The 25,471-nt window shown below is 44.4% G+C and overlaps 1 protein-coding gene across 1 annotated transcript in view; it reads left to right on the forward strand.

Annotated features, from left to right (window-relative positions):
* LOC118376487 (gamma-2-syntrophin-like) overlaps positions 1-24,918 on the forward strand; it is a 69,192-nt gene extending 44,274 nt beyond the window's left edge. Inside the window, exons 15-17 of the mRNA XM_052485382.1 lie at positions 20,771-20,863; positions 21,022-21,132; positions 24,651-24,918. Of these exons, the coding sequence (XP_052341342.1) occupies positions 20,771-20,863; positions 21,022-21,132; positions 24,651-24,776 (330 nt within the window). The 3' untranslated portion in view covers positions 24,777-24,918. The remainder of the gene's footprint in view (positions 1-20,770; positions 20,864-21,021; positions 21,133-24,650) is intronic.
* The last annotated feature ends 553 nt before the right edge of the window (positions 24,919-25,471 follow it).

The following is a 25,471-nucleotide window of genomic DNA, read 5'->3' on the forward strand; positions in this document are numbered from 1 at the left end:
GTGTGTGTGTGTGTGTGTGCGCACAGTGGGCCTGCTACTGTCAACACAGTGGGCCTGCTACTGTCAACACAGTGATAGTAGGCCTGCTACTATCAGCTGTATGCAGACTAGAGTGGTGTTGTACTGTATGCTGACTAGGGTGGTGTTGTACTGTCAGCTCTATGCAGACTAGAGTGGTGTTGTACTGTATGCAGACTAGAGTGGTGTTGTACTGTCAGCTCTATGCAGACTAGAGTGGTGTTGTACTGTATGCAGACTAGAGTGGTGTTGTACTGTCAGCTGTATGCAGACTAGAGTGGTGTTGTACTGTATGCAGACTAGAGTGGTGTTGTACTGTCAGCTGTATGCTGACTAGAGTGGTGTTATACTTTCAGCTGTGAGTGGTGTTATACTTTCAGCTGTGAGTGGTGTTGTACTGTATGCAGACTAGAGTGGTGTTGTACTGTATGCAGACTAGAGTGGTGTTGTACTGTCAGCTGTATGCTGACTAGAGTGGTGTTATACTTTCAGCTGTGAGTGGTGTTGTACTGTATGCAGACTAGAGTGGTGTTGTACTGTATGCAGACTAGAGTGGTGTTGTACTGTCACTGTATGCTGACTAGAGTGGTGTTATACTTTCAGCTGTGAGTGGTGTTGTACTGTATGCAGACTAGAGTGGTGTTGTACTGTATGCAGACTAGAGTGGTGTTGTACTGTATGCAGACTAGAGTGGTGTTGTACTGTCAGCTGTATGCTGACTAGAGTGGTGTTATACTTTCAGCTGTGAGTGGTGTTGTACTGTATGCTGACAAGAGTGGTGTTGTACTGTATGCTGACTAGAGTGGTGTTGTACTGTATGCTGACTAGAGTGGTGTTGTACTGTATGCTGACTAGAGTGGTGTTGTACTGTATGCTGACTAGTGGTGTTTTACTGTATGCTGACTAGAGTGGTGTTGTACTGTATGCTGACTAGAGTGGTGTTGTACTGTATGCTGACTAGAGTGGTGTTGTACTGTATGCTGACTAGAGTGGTGTTGTACTGTATGCTGACTAGAGTGGTGTTGTACTGTATGCTGACTAGAGTGGTGTTGTACTGTATGCTGACTAGAGTGGTGTTGTACTGTATGCTGACTAGAGTGGTGTTGTACTGTATGCTGACTAGAGTGGTGTTGTACTGTATGCTGACTAGAGTGGTGTTGTACTGTATGCTGACTAGAGTGGTGTTGCACTGTCTGCAGATCAGAGTGGTGTTGCACTGTCTGCAGATCAGAGTGGTGTTGTACTGTATGCAGACTAGAGTGGTGTTGCACTGTATGCAGACTAGAGTGGTGTTATACTTTCAGCTGTGAGTGGTGTTGTACTGTATGCAGACTAGAGTGGTGTTGTACTGTATGCTGACTAGAGTGGTGTTGTACTGTCAGCTGTATGCAGACTAGAGTGGTGTTATACTTTCAGCTGTGAGTGGTGTTGTACTGTATGCTGACTAGAGTGGTGTTGTACTGTATGCTGACTAGAGTGGTGTTGTACTGTATGCTGACTAGAGTGGTGTTGTACTGTATGCTGACTAGAGTGGTGTTGTACTGTATGCTGACTAGAGTGGTGTTGTACTGTATGCTGACTAGAGTGGTGTTGTACTGTATGCTGACTAGAGTGGTGTTGCACTGTCTGCAGATCAGAGTGGTGTTGTACTGTCTGCAGATCAGAGTGGTGTTGTTCTGTATGCAGACTAGAGTGGTGTTGTACAGTATGCAGACTAGAGTGGTGTTGTACTGTATGCAGACTAGAGTGGTGTTGTACTGTCAGCTGTATGCAGACTATAGTGGGGTTGTACTGTCAGCTGTATGCTGACTAGAGTGGTGTTGTACTGTATGCTGACTAGAGTGGTGTTGTACTGTATGCTGACTAGAGTGGTGTTGTACTGTATGCGGACTAGAGTGGTGTTGTACTGTATGCTGACTAGAGTGGTGTTGTACTGTCTGCAGATCAGAGTGGTGTTGTTCTGTATGCAGACTAGAGTGGTGTTGTTCTGTATGCAGACTAGAGTGGTGTTGTACTGTCAGCTGTTTTCTGACTAGAGTGGTGTTATACTGTCAGCTGTATGCAGACTAGAGTGGTGTTATACTGTCAGCTGTATGCAGACTAGAGTGGTGTTGTACTGTATGCAGACTAGAGTGGTGTTGTACTGTCAGCTGTATGCAGACTAGAGTGGGGTTGTACTGTCAGCTGTATGCAGACTAGAGTGGGGTTGTACTGTCAGCTGTATGCTGACTAGAGTGGTGTTGTACTGTATGCTGACTAGAGTGGTGTTGTACTGTATGCTGACTAGAGTGGTGTTGTACTGTCTGCAGATCAGAGTGGTGTTGTACTGTCTGCAGATCAGAGTGGTGTTATTCTGTATGCAGACTAGAGTGGTGTTGTTCTGTATGCAGACTAGAGTGGTGTTATACTGTCAGCTGTATGCAGACTAGTGGTGTTATTCTGTATTCTGACTAGAGTGGTGTACTGTCAGCTGTATGCAGACTAGAGTGGTGTTGTTCTGTATGCAGACTAGAGTGGTGTTATACTGTCAGCTGTTTTCTGACTAGAGTGGTGTTATACTGTCAGCTGTATGCAGACTAGAGTGGTGTTGTACTGTCAGCTGTATGCAGACTAGAGTGGTGTTATTCTGTATGCAGACTAGAGTGGTGTTGTACTGTCAGCTACTGTATATGCTGACTAGAGTGGTGTTGTACTGTCAGCTGTATGCAGACTAGAGTGGTGTTGTACTGTCAGCTGTATGCAGACTAGAGTGGTGTTGTACTGTATGCTGTATGCAGACGAGAGTGGTGTTATACTGTCAGCTGTATGCAGACTAGAGTGGTGTTGTGCTGTATGCAGACTAGAGTGGTGTTGTACTGTATGCTGTATGCAGACTAGAGTGGTGTTATACTGTATGCAGACTAGAGTGGTGTTATACTGTATGCTGTATGCAGACTAGAGTGGTGTTATACTGTCAGCTGTATGCAGACTAGAGTGGTGTTATTCTGTATGCAGACTAGAGTGGTGTTGTACTGTCAGCTGTATGCAGACTAGAGTGGTGTTGTACTGTATGCAGACTAGAGTGGTGTTATACTGTCAGCTGTATGCAGACTAGAGTGGTGTTATACTGTCAGCTGTATGCAGACTAGAGTGGTGTTATTCTGTATGCAGACTAGAGTGGTGTTGTACTGTCAGCTGTATGCTGACTAGAGTGGTGTTATTCTGTATGCTGACTAGAGTGGTGTTGTACTGTCAGCTGTATGCAGAATAGAGTGGTGTTGTACTGTCAGCTGTATGCAGACTAGTGGTGTTATTCTGTATGCAGACTAGAGTGGTGTTTTACTGTCAGCTGTATGCTGACTAGAGTAGTGTTGTACTGTATGATTGACTAGAGTGGTGTTGTACTGTCAGCTACTGTATATGCTGACTAGAGTGGTGTTGTACTGTCAGCTGTATGCAGACTAGAGTGGTGTTGTGCTGACAGAAGTATCAATAGAGTATCTGTGATAGTTTATAACACCTTGTATTTGAATGGGATCTACTGGCATTGATTACACCTGACATGTATGTTTCATAACAACTTTATGAGCAGTGCAGGATCCTTCATAATAACAGGCTTATTAGCACTGTACACATTGGACAATTGTCAAAACCTTCACAGATATGCTTCAGAATGAGATTTGATGTTTTCAGTATAACTAAGCTCCCTTTTTTTGAGCTCTTCTCTATTCATTCACTTGAACCAAGAGTCAACAGTATGCTAGATGTCAAGTCGGGGCCTCATCGAATGGCCGGTGGGGTTCTGTATAAATCTCCTCTTCAAAAGCAGCCAACCAAAGTAAAAGGCTGAAACGCAGTTAAGCTGGAGGGCTATGATGCTCAGAACCCTTAACTACAGACATGTATAAATAATACAGAGGAAAGAACCTGTCAGAAGAGATTTAAATCACTGCAGGGCTGAAATACATTTTAAGGGCAAAGTGTGAACCCACAAAATTCCATAATTTGGTTCTGCTCAAAAAAAAAAGGTTGGCCAAGCGCAAGTTCTTAAAACTCATTGGCTGTTGAGAAAATCTGTCTCTTTTGAAGGCAAGTACAATCCCATTATGTTCTATAGAGTGGCTTGTTTGTTCATGGATAGTTCAACATCGTGATTCCACAGGGCTCAATTAAGTTGCCACTTAATTCTGAGGACATTCATTCCATAGGCAAGTTCTTGGCTGTACCAACAAACAAAAAAAACAATTTAACATATAAACTGCAGAATAAAATAAGGAATGGCCTATCAAACAAAATGAAGCCCAATAAAATGAACATTCTCTCTTAATCTTTCATAGACTGAACCCTTGAAAGCAGGAACAGATGGTCATGTCGTGCTGATGTATCCTGTACTTCAATTGGACTGGGACTTGTGTTTATTGTAGAATACAAAATGGAGGATACAACATGAATATGACATAGAGGACACTACGAAGGACATAGTCGTCCTGGTACACTACGAAGGACATAGTCGTCCTGGTACACTACGAAGGACATAGTCGCCCTGGTACACTACGAAGGACATAGTCGTCCTGGTACACTATTATGAAGGACATAGTCGTCCTGGTACACTACAAAGCAATTGTCGTCCTGGTACACTACGAAGGACATAGTTGTCCTGGTACACTACGAAGGACATAGTTGTCCTGGTACACTACGAAGGACATAGTTGTCCTGGTACACTACGAAGGACATAGTCGTCCTGGTACACTACGAAGGACATAGTCGTCCTGGTACACTACGAAGGACATAGTCGTCCTGGTACACTACGAAGGACATAGTCGTCCTGGTACACTACGAAGGACATAGTCGTCCTGGTACACTACGAAGGACATAGTCGTCCTGGTACACTACGAAGGACATAGTCGTCCTGGTACCTGGTACACTACGGGACCACCCATACGGACATAGTAAGTCCTGGTAAAAGCGTCTGCTAAATGGCACATAGTCGTCCTGGTACACTACGAAGGACATAGTCGACACTACGAAGGACATAGTCGTCCTGGTACACTACGAAGGACATAGTCGTCCTGGTACACTACGAAGGACATAGTCGTCCTGGTACACTACAAAGGACATAGTCGTCCTGGTACACTACGAAGGACATAGTCGTCCTGGTACACTATTATGAAGGACATAGTCGTCCTGGTACACTATTATGAAGAACATAGTCGTCCTGGTACACTATTATGAAGAACATAGTCGTCCTGGTACACTATTATGAAGAACATAGTCGTCCTGGTACACTATTATGAAGAACATAGTCGTCCTGGTACACTATTATGAAGAACATAGTCGTCCTGGTACACTATTATGAAGAACATAGTCGTCCTGGTACACTACGAAGGACATAGTCGTCCTGGTACACTACGAAGGACAGGACATAGTCGTCCTGGTACACTACGAAGGACATAGTCGTCCTGGTACACTACAAAGGACATAGTCGTCCTGGTACACTACAAAGGACATAGTGAAGGACATAGTCGTCCTGGTACACTACGAAGGACATAGTCGTCCTGGTACACTACAAAGGACATAGTGAAGGACATAGTGAAGGACATAGTCGTCCTGGTACACTACGAAGGACATAGTCGTCCTGGTACACTACGAAGGACATAGTGAAGGACATAGTTGTCCTGGTACACTACGAAGGACATAGTGAAGGACATAGTGAAGGACATAGTGAAGGACATAGTGAAGGACATAGTGAAGGACATAGTGTACTATGAAACAGATAATTTACATAAAACAATGATAATAAAAAGCTTTGGATCAACTTAAATTAAACTTTGGGCAAAAAGGCAAACTCTGCTCCATCATTCATTGAATCAGATGGCTCCTTTCATCACAAAACAAACTGATATTGCCAACTACTTTAATGATTTTTTGAATTGGAAAGATTAGCAAACATAGGCATGACAACAATACATTCTGAACCTAGACATCCATCCATAACTGACCAAATTATGAAATAGAGAACATTGTAATTTTAAATTCCATAAAGTGAGTGGGGAAGAGGTGAAAAAATGATTGTTGTCCATCAACAATAACAAGCCACCTGGGTCTGACAACATGGATGGAAGATTACTGAGGATGATAGCAGACAATATTGCCACTCCTATTTGCCATCTATTCAATCTAAGCCTGTAAGGAAGTGCTCTCATCTATTCAATCTAAGCCTGTAAGTGTGCTATCAGTGTCACGTTCTGACCTTAATTTGTCTTTGTTTTGTCTTTGTTTTAGTATGGTCAGGGCGTGAGTTGGGGTGGGCAGTCTATGTTCTTTTTTCTATAATTTCTGTGTTTGGCCTGGTATGGTTCTCAATCAGAGGCAGCGGTCAATCGTTGTCCCTGATTGAGAACCATACTTAGGCAGCCTGGTTGTCTCTGATTGAGAACCATACTTAGGCAGCCTGGTTGTCCCTGATTGAGAACCATACTTAGGTAGCCTGGTTGTCCCTGATTGAGAACCATACCAAGAATAGCAGCCTGGTTGTCCCTGATTGAGAACCAGTAAACATTTGGTAGCCTGGTTGTCCCAATGATTGAGAACCAAATACTTAGGCAGCCTGGTTGTCCCTGATTGAGAACCATACTTAGGTCAGCCTGGTTGTCCCTGGGTTTATTGAGAACCATACTTAGGTAGCCTGGTTGTCCCTGATTGAGAACCATACTCAATCAGGTAGCCTGGTTGTCCCTGATTGAGAACCATACTTAGGTAGCCTGGTTGTCCCTGATTGAGAACCATACTTAGGTAGCCTGGTTGTCCCTGATTGAGAACCATAAGACATGAGGCAGCCTGGTTGTCCCTGATTGAGAACCATACTTAGGCAGCCTGGTTGTCCCAGCTGATTGAGAACCATACTTAGGCAGCCTGGTTGTCCCTGATTGAGAACCATACTTAGGTAGCCTGGTTGTCCCTGATTGAGAACCATACTTAGGTAGCCTGGTTGTCCCTGATTGAGAACCATACTTAGGTAGCCTGGTTGTCCCTGATTGAGAACCATACTTAGGTAGCCTGGTTGTCCTGATTGAGAACCATACTTAGGCAGCCTGGTTGTCCCTGACGCGGTTGAGAAAAAATATCGGGGGGGCATACTTGCCAGGTAGCCTGGTTGTCCCTGATTGAGAACCATACAGTGTTAGGTAGCCTGGTTGTCCCTGATTGAGAACCAGCCCTTCCTACGGGATAGGTAGCCTGGTTGTCCCTGGGCAGGCTTGAAACCCAGTGCACCTGGTAGCCTGGTTGTCCCTGACCTCCAGAACCATACGTAGGTAGCCTGGTTGTCCCTGATTGAGAACCATTCCAGTAGGTAGCCTGGCCTTGTCCCTGATTGAGAACCATCCTTCCCTCCTGCGGTAGCCTGGTTGTCCCTGATTGAGAACCATACTTAGGCAGCCTGTTTTCAGTGCCTTCACCTTTGAGTTGTGGGTGATTCTTTTGGAGCTGTTCTGTGTCTTGCTGCACCAGTCAAAGCTGTCAGTCAGGACTTTTCAGTCTTTTTGTCGCTTTATTGTTTTTGTTCAAGTGTTCAGTATTCAGTCTCTAAATACAATATGATCTGACAGTCAACCACGCTCTTCCATTGGTCCCAGTCTCTTCCAGATTGGTCCTCACCTTCTTCCACCAATGACGAACGTCAACCAGTCCTGAGATCTGAAGCAACCAGTAGATCTGCCAGTCAACCAAGAGATAGCAAAGCACCCTTTACTGGCAACCAGAATCAAACGCCACTGACAAACCAGCCTGTTACTCAACCCTTAGTAAACATTTCCCGAGGAAAAGTCCCGAGCTGTTCCTCATTTGTTTTACCAGATACAATGGTCGGGCGGCGAGGGTGGATTTCACAGGAAACAAACTAACAGATTTTTCAGCACGCCACCATGGACAGATGCCCACAACATGGTTTTGACCGGCACTGTTCTGTCACGCCTTGGTCTTAGTATTTTGTGTTTTCTTTAATTATTTGGTCAGGCCAGGGTGTGACATGGGTTTATGTTGTTGTATTTCGTATTGGGGTTTTTGTATTATTGGGATTGCGGCTGAGTAGGGGTGTTGTATGGGCTTGGCTGCCTGAGGTGGTTCTCAATCAGAGTTAGGTGATTCTCGTTGTCTCTGATTGGGAACCATATTTAGGTAGCCTGGTTTCGCTTTGTATTTCGTGGGTGATTGTTCCTGTCTCTGTGTAGTTTCACCAGATAGGCTGTAATTAGATTTCACGTTCCGTTTGTTGTTTTGTATTTTGTAATAGTTATTTCATGTATCGCTTTCTTCATTAAAGACATGAGTAACCACCACGCTGCATTTCGGTCCGACTCTCTTTCTACAAACGAAGAACGACGTTACAGGCACACAAATGACTGATGATTTGCTGAAAGAAATTGATAATAAAAAGATGATTATGGAAGCTGTTTTGTTTGACTTCAGTGCAGCAGTTGATCATAATCTGCTGCTGGAAAAACGTATGTGTTTTGGTTTTACACCTCCTGCTATGTCGAGGATCGAGAATTACCTGTCTAACAGAACGGAGGGTGTTCTTTAATGGAAGCCTCTCCAACATAATCCAGGTAGAGTCAGGCATTCCCCAGGACAGCTGTCTAGGCCCCTTACTTTTTTCAATTTTTTACTAATTACCTGCCACTGGCTCTAAAATAAAAGCCTGTGTGTCTAAGTATGCTGGTAACTCAACACTATACACATCAGCTACAAGTGAAATCACTGCAACACTTAACAAAGAGCTGCAGTCAGTTTCAGAATGGTTGGCAAGAAATAAGTTAGGGACAGATAGAAATGTTACCTGGAGGAAAATGGGGGAGGGTCATGCTTTTTTCAATTTCAGTCAAGGGTAGGGTTTAGTATTTATTTGTTTATCTAGTCCAGGGAGGGTCATGTAATTTGAACTATTTCTCAGTGTTTTAGAATTAGTTGCTTATGAGGCTATATATTGATGTGTGCCTGATGCTGCCCTCATCTCTGACACTCCGCTGGAAACACAATATCCATTGTGCGTATAGGCTATTTAGTGTGGTCTCAGTCAAATGATCCATAGCCTATAGGCTACGAAGTGCATGTGCGGAGAAGCACAATCAATCAATTAATCAAATGTATTATTTACATCAGCCGAAGTCACTTATACAGCTTATACAGAAACCCAGCCTAAAACCCCAAACGGCAAGCAATGCAGATGTAGAAACACGGTGGCTAGGAAAACTCCCTAGAAAGGCCAAAACCTAGGAAGAAACCTCCTAGAGAGGAACCAGGCTCTGAGGGGTGGCCAGTCCTCTTCTGGCTGTGCTGGGTGGAGATTATAACAGAACATGACCAAGATGTTCAAACGTTCATAGATGACCAGCAGAGTCACATAATAATAATCACAGTGGTTGTAGAGGGTGCAACTGGTCAGCACCTCAGGAGTAAATGTGAGTTGGCTAGAGACAACAGGTGCGGTAGAGAGAGAGTTGAAAACAGGAGATCCGGGACAAGGTAGCACGTCCGGTGAACAGGTCAGGGTTCCATATCCACAAGCAGAACAGTTGAAACTGGAGCAGCAACACGACCAGGTGGACTGGGGACAGTAAGGAGTCATCATGCCAGGTAGCCCTGAGGCGTGGTCCCAGGGCCTGTGTCCTCCGGGAGGGGAGCGAGAGAGAGAGAATTAGAGGGAGCACACTTAAATTCACACAGGACACAGGATATAACATATCTAACAGACTGACCCTAGCCCTCTGACACACAAACTATTGCAGCATAAATACTGGAGGCTGAGACATCAGGGGTCGGGAGACACTGTGGCCCCGTCCGACGATACCCCCGGACAGAGCCAACCTGGCAGGATATAACCCCACCCACTTTGCCAAAGCACAGCCCACACACCACCACCATTAGGGGGATATCTTCAAACCACCAACTTACTACACTGAACAAGACTGAGTATACCCCACGAAGATCTCCCCCACAGCACAAACCCGAGGTCGGCACCAACCCAGACAGGAAAATCACGTCAGTTACTCAACCCATTCAAGTGACTCACCCCTTCTAGGGACGGCATGGTAGAGCACCAGTAAGCCAGTGACTCAGCCCCTGTAATATGGTTAGAGGCAGAGAATCCCAGTGGAGAGAGTGGAACCAGCCAGGCAGAGACAGCAAGGGAAGTTTGTCGCTCTAGTGCCTTTCCGTTCACCTTCACACCCCTGGGCCAGACTACACTCAATCATAGGGCCTACTGAAGAGATGAGTTTTCAATAAAGACTTAAAGGTTGAGACCGAGTCTGCGTCTCTCACATGGGTAGGCAGACCATTCCATAGAAACTGAGCTCTATAGGAGAAGGCCCTGCCTCCAGCTGTTTGCTTAAAAATTCTAGGGACTGTAAGGAGGCCTGCGTCTTGTGACCGTAGCATACGTGTAGGTATGTACGTCAGGACCAAATTGGAAAGATAGGTGGGAGCAAGCCCATGTAATGCTTTGTAGGTTAGCAGTAAAACCTTGAAATCAGCCCTAGCCTTAACAGGAAGCCAGGCTAGCACTGGAGTAATAGGATCACATTGTTTGGTTCTAGTCAAGATTCTAGCAGCCGTGTTAAGTGATTTATCCGGGTAGCCAGAAAGTGGAGCATTGCAGAAGTCTAATCTAGAAATACAAAAGCATGGATTAGATTTTCTGCATCATTTTTGGGCAGAAAGTTTCAGATATTTTCAATGTTACGTAGATGGCAAAAAGCTGTCCTTGAAATAGTCTTGATATGTTCGTCAAAAGAGAGATCAGGGTCCAGAGTAACGCAAAGGTCCTTCAGTTTTATTTGAGACGACTGTACAACCATCAAGATTAATTGTCAGATTCAACAGAAGATCCCTTTGTTTCTTGGGACCTAGAACTAGCATCTCTGTTTTGTCCGAGTTTAAAAGCCGCCATCCACTTCCTTATGTCTGAAACACAGGCTTCAGGAAGGGCAATTTTGGGGCTTCACCATGTTTCATCGAAATGTACAGCTGTGTATCGTCCGCGTAGCAGTGAACGTTAACATTATGTTTCTGAATGACATCACCATGAGGTAAAATATATAGTGAAAACAATAGTGGTCCTAAAACGGAACCTTGAGGAACACTGAAATTGACAGTTGATTTGTCAGAGGACAAACCATTCACAGAGACAAAGTTACATTTCTAATATAGCTGCCGGGAAATAAATAAATAAATAAAAATAGGCTGCATTACACTACATTGGATATTCCAACCTTGAGGCCTGGCCTGCTCTGCTCTTGCTAATCAAAAACTGTGTGTGCTGCCTAACCACAGGCTGTGCTGTTTAGTGCTACGGTGGCAGTTCAGGGGGTTCAGTTCAGGAGGAAAGTCAAAGGTTTATTGTGAAAATAATTTTGGATTCGGCCTTGCGCGTGGACTAGCTTAGAGCCGATGTTGGGTTCAGTTGGAGAAGGAGAGCGCGAAGATAAGGAGGACCGGAGGTCAACTTTGATCGCTTGCTACTACTCTAATTGATTTGAATAAAAACCAATATGTTTCTTTCCCATTATATATTTATCAGAGTTATTGACCTCACAATAATTCAGATTGAGTCATTTACATTGTGGTGCTGAAAGTAGAAATTCAAGTAGGCATATCTCATTTCAACAGTCTTCATTTTAATTAATTCTGACAGGACGAAGAACAGTATCTAAAACTGCATATCCTGTTAAGCTCTGGTCTGTCCAGGAAGTGAGGGTAAAATGGATCGGTACGCATGTTCTCTGCTATCCTCTTTGTTGTAATTATTATTTTGGCTATAGGGGAGGGGTACTTGGGTTTTCTCAATAGCATGGAGGTTTAGGTCAAATATATTTTCCTGTAAGCCTTATTATAAATTACATTCACTCCCTTAGTCCTAATTTTTCAAAAACTAAAAGCATTGTATTTGGGACAAATCAATCACTAAACCCTAAACCTCAACTAAATATTTTTGTATGAATGGTCAGGAAATTAAGTAAATTGAGGAGACTAAAATGCTTGGAGTAAAATAATACACTTCTGGATTTTAAATTGTCCAGGTCAAAAAACATATAGCTAAGACAGCAGGTAGCCAAGTGGTTAGCGCATTGGGCCAGTAACTGAAAGGTTGCTGGATCGAATCCCTGAGCTGACGAGGTAAAATCGTTCTGCCCCTGAGCAAGGCAGTTAACCACACTGTGGATGTTGATTAAGGCAGCACCCCACACCTCTCTGATTCAGAGGAGTTGGGTTAAATGCAGAAGACACAGTTCAGTTGAAGGCATTCAGTTGTACAACTAGGACTAGGTATCATCCTTCCCCTAAGATGGTGGAGAGGTCTGTCCATGATAAAGCGCTGCTCTGCCTTTCTTAATAAGGCAGGTCCTACAGGCCCTAACTTTGTCTTACCTGGACTACTGTCGAGACGTGTGGTCAAGTTCCACAAAGAGGGATTTAGGAAAATTACAATTGGCCCAGGACAGAGCAGCAGGGCTGGCCCATAAATGTACAACAATAATATTATATGCATGTAGAGGACAGATTGACTTCATCACTACTTGTTTTTGAGAGAGGTATTGACAGGCTGAATGCATTGAGCTGTCTGTTTAAACTACTAGCACACAGCTCAGACACCACAAGACATGTGACAAGAGGTCTCTTCACAGTCCCCAAGTCCAGAACAGACTATGGGAGATGCACAGTACTACATAGAGCCATGACCACATGGAACTCTATTACACAGTACTACATAGAGCCATGACTACATAGAACTCTATTCCCCAGTACTACATAGAGCCATGACTACATAGAACGCTATTCCCCAGTACTACATAGAGCCATGACTGCATGGAACTCTATTCCACAATACTACATAGAGCCATGACCACATGGAACTCTATTACACAGTACTACATAGAGCCATGACTACATAGAACTCTATTCCCCAGTACTACATAGAGCCATGACTACATGGAACTCTATTCCACAGTACTACATAGAGCCATGACTACATACATATTTTCCACCATAATTTGCAAATAAATTCATAAAAAAATCCTACAATGTGATTTTCAGGATTTCTTTTCTCATTTTGTCTGTCATAGTTGAAGTGTACCTATGATGAAAATTACAGGCCTCTCTCATCTTTTTAAGTGGGAGAACTTGCACAATTGGTGGCTGACTAAATACTTTTTTTGCCCCACTGTATGTGGTAGTAGAGTAGTGGCCTGAGGGTACACACTTAATGTGTTGTGAAATCTGTTGTGTAATGTTTTTTTTCAGTGCTTTCAGAAAGTATTCACACCCCTTGAACTATTCCACATTTTTATTGTGTTACAGCCTGAATTGAAAATGTATTACATAGATTTCTCTCACCCATCTGCACACAATTCCTCATAATGGCAAAGTGAAATCATGTTTTTGCGTATTTCTTCAAATGTATTTCAAATGAAATATAGAAAATCTCATTTACAAAGTATTCACACCCTGAGTCAATGCTTTGTAGAAGTACATTTGGCAGCGATTACAGCTGTAAGTCTTTCTGGGTAAGTCTAAGATCTTTCCACACATAGATTGTACAATATTTACCCATTATTCTTTTCAAAATTCTTCAATCTCTCTCAAATTGGTTGTTGATCAATACTAGACAACCATGTTCAGGTATTGCCATAGATTTTCAAGCAAATTTAAGTCAAATCTGTAACTCGGACAATCAGGAACATTCACTGTCTTCTTTGGTAAGCAACTCCAGTGTAGATTTTGCCTTGTGTTTTAGGTTATTGCCCTGCTGAAAGAAAAATTAATTTCCTAGTGCCTGGTGTAAAGCAGACTGGACCAGGTTTTCCTCTAGAACCTGAATTCCTGAATGCTTGGCTCCATTCAGTATTTTTTTTTATCCTGAAAAACTCCCCAGTCCTTAATGATTACAAGCATACCTATAACATGATGCAGCCACCACTGTGCTTGTGTCACGCCCTGACCTTAGAGATCCTTGTTATTCTCTATGTTTGGTTAGGTCAGGTGTGATTTGGGTGGGCATTCTATGTTCTCTATTTCTTTGTGTTTGGCCGAGTGTGATTCCGAGTGTGATTCAGACCTGAGCCAACTCCCGTGCTTACTGTGGGGAGCGTGTGACTGGTCAGGCACCGTGTTATGCGGTGATGCACACGGTGTGTCCCCAGTGAGCAGCCACAGCCCGGTGCACTCTGTGCAAGCTCCCGTGCTTTAGTGGTCATTCAGCCAGGACGGATTGTGTCAGCTCAACGCTCAAGGCCTCCGGTGCGTCTCTTCGGCCCAGGATATCCTGCGCCAGCTGTACTCACGGTAGCCCCAGTTCGCCAGCACAGCCCAGTGCGGCCTGTTCCAGCTCCCCTAACTTTAAAAAAATATATATATTTCACCTTTATTTAACCAGGTAGGCAAGTTGAGAACAAGTTCTCATTTACAATTGCGACCTGGCCAAGATAAAGCAAAGCAGTTCGACACATACAACAACGCAGAGTTACTCATGGAGTAAAACAAACATACAGTCAATAATACAGTAGAAAAATAAGTCTATATACAATATGAGGAAATTAGGTGAGATAAGGGAGGTAAAGGCAAAAAGGCCATGGTGGTGAAGTAAATACAATATAGCAAGTAAAACACTGGAATGGTTGATTTGCAGTGGAAGAATGTGCAAGGTAGAGATAATGGTGTGCAAAGGAGCAAAATAAATAAATATCGTAGGGGAGAGGTAGTTTTTGGGCTAAATTATAGATGGGCTATGTACAGGTGCAGTAATCTGTGAGCTGCTCTGACAGCTGGTGCTTAAAGCTAGTGAGAGAGATGTGTCTCCGGTTTCAGAGATTTTTGTAGTTCGTTCCAGTCATTGGCAGCACAGAACTGGGATTCAGAACTGGGATTCAGCCTGGACGCGTTGTGCCAACTCTGCGCTCCAGACCGCCTCCACGGCCCAGCATATCCTGCGCCGGCTCTACGCACTATGCCTCCAGTGCGCCGTCATAGCCTAGTGTGTCCCGTGCTAGCTCTCCACACTCACCGAGCTAAAGTAAGTATCCAGCCAGGATGTGTTGTGGCAGCTCCACTCACAAGGCTGCCAGTACTTCTCCACAGTCCGGTGAGACCTGTTCCGGTTCCACGTACGAAGCCTCCAGCGACGGTCCCCAGTCCGGGAGCCCCCAGCGCCGGTCCCCAGTCCGGAGCCTCTGCGACGGGTCCCAGTCCGGAGCCTACAGCGACGGTCCCCAGTCCGGAGCCTACAGCGACGGTCCCCAGTCCGGAGCCTACAGCGACGGTCCCCAGTCCGAGCCTACAGCGACGGTCCCCAGTCCGGGAGCCTCCAGCGACGGTCCCCAGTCCGGAGCCTACAGCGACGTTCCCCAGTCCGGGAGCCTACAGCGACGGTCCCCAGTCCGGAGCCTACAGCGACGGTCCCCAGTCCGGAGCCTCCAGCGACGGTCCCCAGTCCGGAGCCTCCAGCGACGGTCCCCAGTCCGGAGCCTCCAGCGACGGTCCCCAGTCCAGAGCCCCCAGCGACGGTCCCCAGTCCGCAGCCTCTGCGACGGTCCCCAGTCCGGAGTTTTCGGCGACAAGCTGAAGTCCGGTTCAGTTCAGAGCCTACGGCAATGATTCACGGTTCAGAGTCTCCGGCGACGATCCACAGTCCAGAGTCTCCGGCAATGATCCACGGTCCAGAGTCTCCGGCAATGATCCACGGTCCAGAGTCTCCGGCAATGATCCACGGTCCAGTTCCTCCGGCAATGATCCACGGTCCAGAGTCTCCGGCAATGATCCACGGTCCAGAGTTTCCGGCAATGATCCACGGTCCAGAGTCTCCGGCAATGATCCACGGTCCAGAGTCTCCGGCAATGATCCACGGTCCAGAGTCTCCGGCAATGATCCACGGTCCAGTGTCTCCGGCAATGATCCACAGTCCAGAGTCTCCGGCAATGATCCACGGTCCAGAGTCTCCGGCAATGATCCACGGTCCAGAGTCTCCGGCAATGATCCACGGTCCAGTTCCTCCGGCAACGATCCACGGTCCAGAGTCTCCGGCAATGATCCACGGTCCGGTTCCACAGAAGTGGAGGGATCAGCGAGGGAGCGTTGGATACGCCCAGAACCGGAGCCGCCCCGAACCGGAGCCGCCACCGAGATTAGATGAGAGAGCCTTGTTATTCTCTATGTTTGGTTAGGTCAGGGTGTGATTTGGGTGGGCATTCTATGTTCTCTATTTCCTTGTGTTTGGCCGAGTGTGGTTCCCAATCAGAGGCAGCTGTCTTTCATTGTCTCTGATTGGGGATCATACTTAGGCAGCCATTTTTCCCTCCTTCAGTGTGGGATCTGGTCTATGTTTGAGTGCATGTAGTTTGCACGACGAAGCTTTTCGTCGTTGTATTGTTTATTGTTTTTCTTAGTGGAACATTTAAATAAAATAATGTACGCTTACCACGCTGCACCTTGGTCTCCTTCCGACGACAAACGTTACATCTTGAACATATGGATGGTGGAACTCAGTAATGTGTTGTATTGGATTTGCCCCAAACATAACACTTTGTAATCAGGACAAAAAAGTGCATTTCTTTGCCACATGATTTGCAGTATTACTTTAGTACCCTCTTAGAATATTTTCATTCTGTACAGGCTTCCTTCTTTTCACTTTGTTAATTAGGTTAGTATTGTGGAGTAACTACAATGTTGATCCATCCTCAGTTTTCCCTTATCACAGCCATTAAACACAAACTGTGTCAATGTCACAATTGTATGTGTGGGGTACAGCAATGAGGTAGTCATTCAAAAATCATGTTAAACACTATTATTGCACAGAGTGAGTCCATGTAACTTATTATGTGACTTGTTAAGCAATTTTTACTCCTGAACTTGTTCAGGATTCCCATAACAAAGGGGTTGAATACATATTGATTCAAGACAATTCAGCTTTTCATTTTTAATGAATGTGTAAAAATGTAACAGTGACACAAAAGCTCAATTGAATCCATTTCAAATTATGGCTGTAACACAACCAAAATGTGGAAAAAGTGAAGAACTGAATACTTTCTGAAGGCTCTGTAATTGCCTTCATTTTGCTGGACCCCAGGAAGAGTAGCTGCTGCCTTGGCAGGAACTAGCAGGGATCCATAATAAACCTCCAGGAAGACTAGCTGCTGCCATGGCAGGAACTAACAGGGATCCATAATAAACCCCAGGAAGAGTAGCTGCTGCCTTGGCAGGAACTAACGGGGATCCATAATAAAACCCAGGAAGAGTAGCTGCTGCCTTGGCAGGAACTAACAGGGATCCATAATAAACCCCAGGAAGAGTAGCTGTTGCCTTGGCAGGAACTAGCAGGGATCCATAATAAAACCCAGGAAGAGTAGCTGCTGCCTTGGCAGGAACTAACAGGGATCCATAATAAACCCCAGGAAGAGTAGCTGCTGCCTTGGCAGGAACTAACAGGGATCCATAATAAACCCCAGGAAGAGCAGCTGCTGCCTTGGCAGGAACTAACAGGGATCCATAATAAACCCCAGGAAGAGTAGCTGCTGCCTTGGCAGGAACTAACTGGGATCCATAATAAACCCCAGGAAGAGTAGCTGCTGCCTTGGCAGGAACTAACGGGGATCCATAATAAACCTCCAGGAAGACTAGCTGCTGCCTTGGCAGGAACTAATGGGGATCCATAATAAAAACCAGGAAGAGTAGCTGCTGCCTTGGCAGGAACTAACTGGGATCCATAATAAACCCCAGGAAGAGTAGCTGCTGCCTTGGCAGGAACTAACGGGGATCCATAATAAACCTCCAGGAAGACTAGCTGCTGCCTTGGCAGGAACTAATGGGGATCCATAATAAACCCCAGGAAGAGTAGCTGCTGCCTTGGCAGGAACTAACTGGGATCCATAATAAATACAAATAGTGGGCCTTTTACACTACGAAGGACATAGGGGGGCAAGTTAAATCTCCAAAATGATCAAGCATTTTGTCCACATTATCCTGAGGTGTTAACAGCTGACACAGTGAGCCCAATCTGAACATTATCCTGAGGTGTTATTAACAGCTGATACAGTGAGCCCAGTCTGAACATTATCCTGCTTTAAATAAACTTTAAATAAACATTAGTGAGGACAAACCTAACTGGACTGTTTTGTCCCTCACAGTTTTACTCGTTTTGTATGGAGCTAGGTGTTGGTGTTTTCACATCAAACTTGGACAGGGTCATACTATTTGTTTATTCATTGTATTATGTAGAGTAGAACCACAGCGCTAACCGTAACTGTGGTATGGACATTTCCTGAAACCACTGCATGTCGTATTATCCCAATCCCTACTGTGGAAAGTCTCCAATTAGCAATGTGTAGTCTCTATTTACCATGTTACAGCAACCTCTCACACAACGTGGCTAAGTAAATATGCCCTCATGCAGGTTTCTTTTCATGGCAACTCAATTTCAGGCTGGAGAATCTATTTATTTTTTAAATATTTTTTTTTTACATCAAGACACTCAGGGGCTGTTGAGTCCCACTGCATTCACTGCTCACTGTAGTAAATGATTGAAAACAGCAGGCTCCCACCAGCCTCATGAGATGGGGGGGAACAAGCAGTACCTGAAACTCACAACCAAAAGTGTCACTAAGGAGCATCCTGGAGTCTTTAGACTGGTCACTAAAGGAGCATCCTGGTGTCTTTAGACTGGTCACTAAGGAGCAACCTGGTGTCTTTACATTACATTACTTTAGACTGGTCACCAGGGAGCAACCTGGTGTCTTTAGACTGGTCACTAAGGAGCATCCTGGTGTCTTTAGACTGGTCACTAAAGGAGCATCCTGGTGTCTTTAGACTGGTCACTAAAGGAGCATCCTGGTGTCTTTAGACTGGCCACTAAGGAGCATCCTGGTGTCTTTAGACTGGTCACTAAGGAGCATCCTGGTGTCTTTAGACTGGTCACTAAGGAGCATCCTGGTGTCTTTAGACTGGTCACTAAGGAGCATCCTGGTGTCTTTAGACTGGTCACTAAGGAGCATCCTGGTGTCTTTAGACTGGTCACTAAAGGAGCATCCTGGTGTCTTTAGACTGGTCACTAAAGGAGCATCCTGGTGTCTTTAGACTGGCCACTAAGGAGCATCCTGGTGTCTTTAGACTGGTCACTAAGGAGCATCCTGGTGTCTTTAGACTGGTCACTAAGGAGCATCCTGGTGTCTTTAGACTGGTCACTAAGGAGCATCCTGGTGTCTTTAGACTGGTCACTAAAGGAGCATCCTGGTGTCTTTAGACTGGTCACTAAAGGAGCATCCTGGTGTCTTTAGACTGGCCACTAAGGAGCATCCTGGTGTCTTTAGACTGGTCACTAAGGAGCATCCTGGTGTCTTTAGACTGGTCACTAAGGAGCATCCTGGTGTCTTTAGACTGGTCACTAAGGAGCATCCTGGTGTCTTTAGACTGGTCACTAAGGAGCATCCTGGTGTCTTTAGACTGGTCACTAAGGAGCATCCTGGTGTCTTTAGACTGGTCACTAAGGAGCATCCTGGTGTCTTTAGACTGGTCACTAAGGAGCATCCTGGTGTCTTTAGACTGGTCACCAAGGAGCATCCTGGTGTCTTTAGACTGGCCACTAAGGAGCATCCTGGTGTCTTTAGACTGGTCACTAAGGAGCATCCTGGTGTCTTTAGACTGAAGAACTGAATGAACAATGAAGGATAGCGATTCTACACAGAGCCACAACACAGAGCCACAAGCATTAGTTCCAGTATGAGCTACACTGGGCACAGATGACATGTCTAATTTGGATATACATTAGGTTGAGTTATCAACTCGTGTGACTTCAACGTGAAATCAACAAAACATTTCACCATGTCATTGGATTTAGATTAAAAGTTGGGTGAAAAAAAGAAGAAGAAGGAAATGCCATAATGGTGATTTACTTTTTGCGAATCCAATCAGTTTTCCAGGTTAATTCAACATCACAGATTTTTTTCTGGTTGAAATGACGTGGCAACAACATTAATTCAATCAGTTTTTTTTTGCCCAGCGGGTCCTCAGCATTGTGTCTCACGTTTGGTTGTTCATGTTAGGGCAGTAAATGGAAGACTACGAGGCACCCACAGATATATGTTATTTTGGTTCTTGCATTTCATATCGAGTTGGTACGATCAGTACAGCCAAACTATGACTAACGATGCAGAACTAGTTCAGGATTATTCTCAAATGACACAATCAAACATTTCTACCCAGCATAGTGGATTGAACACTGCTGTGACAATACCAGGACTAAATAAATGGATAGCCTATTTCATTGCATTATTTTTTTATATATATATATATTTTTTAATAAGCTGTTTGTTGAACCCTTGAGTGGGTGGGTGTCCAATTCTGTAATTATTCAAAGCTCAGAGGGTGTTCAAGCATTTTCTTGGATGTCATTCATTTCACAATACACCATAGAGACTATACTCTGACCCTGACAGCAGTTCCTAAGCTTTCACCCAGAATACATGAACAGAATCCTAATTGCTCCCTTTGTTACCTCCCCACCTAAGATACCCCTCACTAGAAACACAATGAAAATGCACATTTATTTCAACTTTTTTTTGTTCAGTACACCCCATCTTCAGATATCCTCTGATTTCCAGAATGAAAACGTTTTAGTATGAGACGTTTTAAAATAGACTGACATATTTATTTCCTTTTCCTTGAAGTAAATGTACAGTCCGTGTTGAAATGTGTGATTTGTTCTCTAAAATAGCGATCTGTCTCTCAACAGTCAAAGACCTACATGTGCAGCAGCCAGAGTAAAGTACTGTGTTTGACCGTAGACTTTGGATCAGGCTTCACTTGTTCTGAGAGCTCCTCGAAGGTGAGTCATCGTTCATTCACTAATCTAACTGAATGTTCAACAGGCTATAGTAGGGGGGGTATTGTCCATGCTAGACTGGTTAATACCTACTGTTTACCGATTGGTCAAAAAATAATGAACCCTTACTATATTCCTCAATGTTATCCCCTCCCCTGTAGAGTATATTATGGAGATACAAATTCTCTCAACTGAAAGGCTCCTCTGATGATGGGAAAACAAGGGTGAAACTCCTCTTCAAGAACGCTGAAAACAAACAGATCGAGATGAAGGTGACGCTGCATATGACATCAACTCAACTTCCATTGCAGTGGCCTCTCTGAAGAGAGTATTGATAGACGGCAGAATGTTAGAATACTGTGGCCGCATATTAAAATGGAACTGACAGCGTTTTTACTACTTTGCAGATATGAAACAAACAGAAAAACGAAATAATCAAAAAAATATCAAATGTCTAGTTTATGCTACAAAAACAACTTAATAAGAGGTTTTAAAATAGGTTATATTTGACTCAATTCTATGACATACTGTAAGGCATCAGGGCAGCAGGTATCCTAGTGGTTAGAGAGTTGGGTCAGTAACCAGGAGGTATCCTAGTGGTTAGAGCGTTGGGTCAGTAACCAGCAGGAAGCCTAGTGGTTAGAGCGTTGGGCCAGTAACCAGCAGGTAGCCTCGTGGTTAGAGCGTTGGGCCAGTAACCAGCAGGTATCCTAGTGGTTAGAGCGTTGGGTCAGTAACCAGCAGGTAGCCTAGTGGTTAGAGCGTTAGGCCAGTAACCAGCAGGTAGCCTAGTGGTTAGAGTGTTGGGTCAGTAACCAGCAGGTAGCCTAGTGGTTCGTGTTGGGTCAGTAACCAGCAGGTAGCCTAGTGGTTAGAGTGTTGGGTCAGTAACCAGCAGGTAGCCTAGTGGTTAGAGCGTTGGGTCAGTAACCAGCAGGTAGCCTAGTGGTTAGAGCGTTGGGCCAGTAACCGGCAGGTATCCTAGTGGTTAGAGCGTTGGGCCAGTAACCAGCAGGTATCCTAGTGGTTAGAGCGTTGGGCCAGTAACCAGCAGGTAGCCTAGTGGTTAGAGCGTTGGGCCAGTAACCAGCAGGTAGCCTAGTGGTTAGAGCGTTGGGCCAGTAACCAGCAGGTATCCTAGTGGTTAGAGCGTTGGGCCAGTAACCGGCAGGTAGCCTAGTGGTTAGAGCGTTGGGCCAGTAACCAGCAGGTATCCTAGTGGTTAGAGCGTTGAGCCAGTAACCAGCAGGTAGCCTCGTGGTTAGAGCGTTGAGCCAGTAACCAGCAGGTAGCCTCGTGGTTAGAGCGTTGGGCCAGTAACCAGCAGGTATCCTAGTGGTTAAAGCGTTGGGCCAGTAACCAGCAGGTATCCTAGTGGTTAGAGCGTTGGGCCAGTAACCAGCAGGTATCCTAGTGGTTAGAGCGTTGGGCCAGTAACCAGCAGGTATCCTAGTGGTTAGAGCGTTGGGCCAGTAACCAGCAGGTATCCTAGTGGTTAGAGTGTTGGGCCAGTAACCAGCAGGTATCCTAGTGGTTAGAGCGTTGGGCCAGTAACCAGCAGGTAGCCTAGTGGTTAGAGCGCTGGGCCAGTAACCAGCAGGTAGCGTAGTGGTTAGAGCGTTGGGCCAGCGTTGGTTAGAGCGTTGGCCAGTAACCAGCAGGTAGCCTAGTGGTTAGAGCGTTGGGCCAGTAACCAGCAGGTATCCTAGTGGTTAGAGCGTTGGGCCAGTAACCAGCAGGTAGCCTAGTGGTTAGAGTGTTGGGTCAGTAACCAGCAGGTATCCTAGTGGTTAGAGCGTTGGGCCAGTAACCAGCAGGTAGCCTAGTGGTTAGAGTGTTGGGTCAGTAACCAGCAGGTATCCTAGTGGTTAGAGTGTTGGGCCAGTAACCAGCAGGTAGCCTAGTGGTTAGAGCGTTGGGCCAGTAACCAGCAGGTAGCCTAGTGGTTAGAGCGTTGGGCCAGTAACCAGCAGGTAGCCTAGTGGTTAGAGCATTGGGCCAGTAACCGAAAGGTTGCTAGATCGAATCCCTGAGCTGACAAGGTAAAAATATGTTATTCTGCCCCTGAACAAGGCAGTTAACCCACTGTTTCAAAGCTGTCATTGTAAATAAGAATTTGTTCTTAACGGACTTGCCTAGTTAAATAAAATAAAACAATTGTTGGCAGAATAGATGGATGCAGTTCAATGCATGATTAATATATATGCCATTTAGCAGACGCTTTTATCCAAAGCGACTTACAGTCATGTGTGCATACATTCTACGTATGGGTGGTCCCGGGGATCGAACCCACTACCCTGGCGTTACAAGCGCCATGCTCTACCAACTGAGCTACAGAAGGACCACCAATACATTTCTTGCTAATCCAACAAATATTACTATCAGGTTGTATTTTTTTTTAACCTTTATTTAACTAGGCAAGTCAGTTAAGAACAAATTCTTATTTTCAATGACGGCATAGTGGGTTAAAATGGTCAGAGTCAGGTGTTCTCTCATTTGTGTCTGGAAGTAGTTAGCAAGCTAGACAATTTCAGCCAGTTATCTTGGTTTGCTGGACTGCCGTTGTGAGGAACCCTCATATCAGCCTCCTTGACCAGAGCGTCCCCTGTCAATAGTGCAGTGTGCGCTTTGGAATTTACGAACAAACCATTCAGTTGTCAAAACGTGGGTTGGGACAAGCATGCATTTGCAGGAAAGCTGCAGAAGGACAAGCAGGCTACTATTCCCCATCGTTTATCAGTGCAATTGTAACGGGCCAACTAGTTGAAAAGATTTGAGAGGGTTTATCTGATGTTCCCTCGTTAGATTTTTAGCTCACCTCACTCAAGCTAACATTCGTTGTTGATCTTGTTGTTGTTGTTGTTGATGTGCACAACTGAGGGAGAGAGAACCTACCTGTGCATGGTTGTTTCATTAATAGGACTGTAAAAGAGGACTCCCGTGAGATTGACATTTTTGCAGAAATCCATTCAGGGTCTATTTTGTGGCTTTTTACAAATGCGTTATAACGATTTAAAGTTGCGCTGTTGCACCTGCCTGTAAACACACAGTCCGGTTATAGGTTAATGATGTCAGATCTGTGTGGAAAATGGCTTGTTTGCATAAAGCCCCTACTGTAGCTCTGATTGGCTATAGCACACCGGTCTGTGTGGTAAATGGCTTGTTTGCATAAAGCCCCTACTGTAGCTCTGATTGGCTATGGTGCCACTCTCTGCGTTGACTCCGGTCCTGGAGGAGAGATGGTTTGATTAGGTTGTATGTGCTGCACTACTGTCTATTAATTGTCCAAAACCCCAAGGCCACTTTCCCATTCTACATGCATTTCTATAGAACTTCCTCTACTGTACATCGTTCCCTAACATTTTATGAATTTATGAAAACTGACAAATGTCATGTCTAAATACTTGCTTGTCAGAAGAAAAAAAATGTACAAAAAGCGGTCATATTCTTTCTGAGAGAGATTTGAATACGATTTCACGTTGATAAAATGCTGCCAGTTCCACTTTAAAAATGGTATTGATAGGGAGAAGAATGTTCTGAATACTGTGGTTATTACTCAAATTGGCTTTTGCTACCTCATCAATATATAGAACTAAAATATTTCTGGTAAATTCCATGTGGGGAACAAGTAGAGGTTGTTGTTGTTATTGTTATTATTATTAAGACGAGTGCCTATTTGTTACAAAAGTAATTGTGACATTTTAATGTATGCAAACATTATGTAAATATTATGCAAATTGTTAAGAATATTCCTCACCATTTGTATTCCGTCTTTTTCTTTCCATTGCAGGAGCTGGAGTTTGGCAATCTGACAGCAGTCCTCCATTGTATTTCCTCTTTTATGGCTGCCAAAGTGGCCTCTGTGGACCCGGTCTTTGTCAAGTGTCAAAGCATCTCTGGAAAGTACATGAGTTAGACACTTCCATGTACATGTTAGTCACATAAGCTAATCGACTATTTTATGCACATTCAAATGATATGTATTTCTTGTTCCTGTTATTTTTGTAAGGCTCTTATTAAATAATAAATAAATAAAAAATTAAAAAAATAAAATAAAAAAAAAAAAATATATATATATATATATATATATATATATATATATAAAACATCTGACTGGAAGTAAAGGATATTTATATTTGCATTCATTGGTTGGTATTGACATTTGAGTATGAATATGCTAAAGATTGTTTCATTTTATCCATGTAGAAAAACATCTGTCACAAAAAAATGGTTTCTATGTTTGTTCATGTGTATAGACACGGCACAGTTTTCAATTCATGCGTAGATGCAAGTTAACTTAAAAGCAGAACCGATAAAACAGAACTGTTGTACTGTACTAATCAACACACATGCAAACATTTGGGAATGTTTATTCTGCTGGGCTATACGATCTCTGTTTCTTCACTTATTCCAGAACTGCAGCAAGACTACAGATGCCGTGGCTGCAGCATGATTTTGGGGGAAAGAGTGTCTGATGAGTGTGTGTTGAGGCCCGCAAATGCGGGGCTTGGTGCAGGCTTTCATGACCCCAGAGGATATTTTAGTTTTGTATTTCAGTGTATACAGTCACTGCTATGCTCCTTTACCAAACGGTGTCAGGACAAACACTGT

The sequence above is a fragment of the Oncorhynchus keta genome, chromosome 29 (assembly GCF_023373465.1).
Source record: "Oncorhynchus keta strain PuntledgeMale-10-30-2019 chromosome 29, Oket_V2, whole genome shotgun sequence".
NCBI lineage: Eukaryota > Metazoa > Chordata > Actinopteri > Salmoniformes > Salmonidae > Oncorhynchus > Oncorhynchus keta.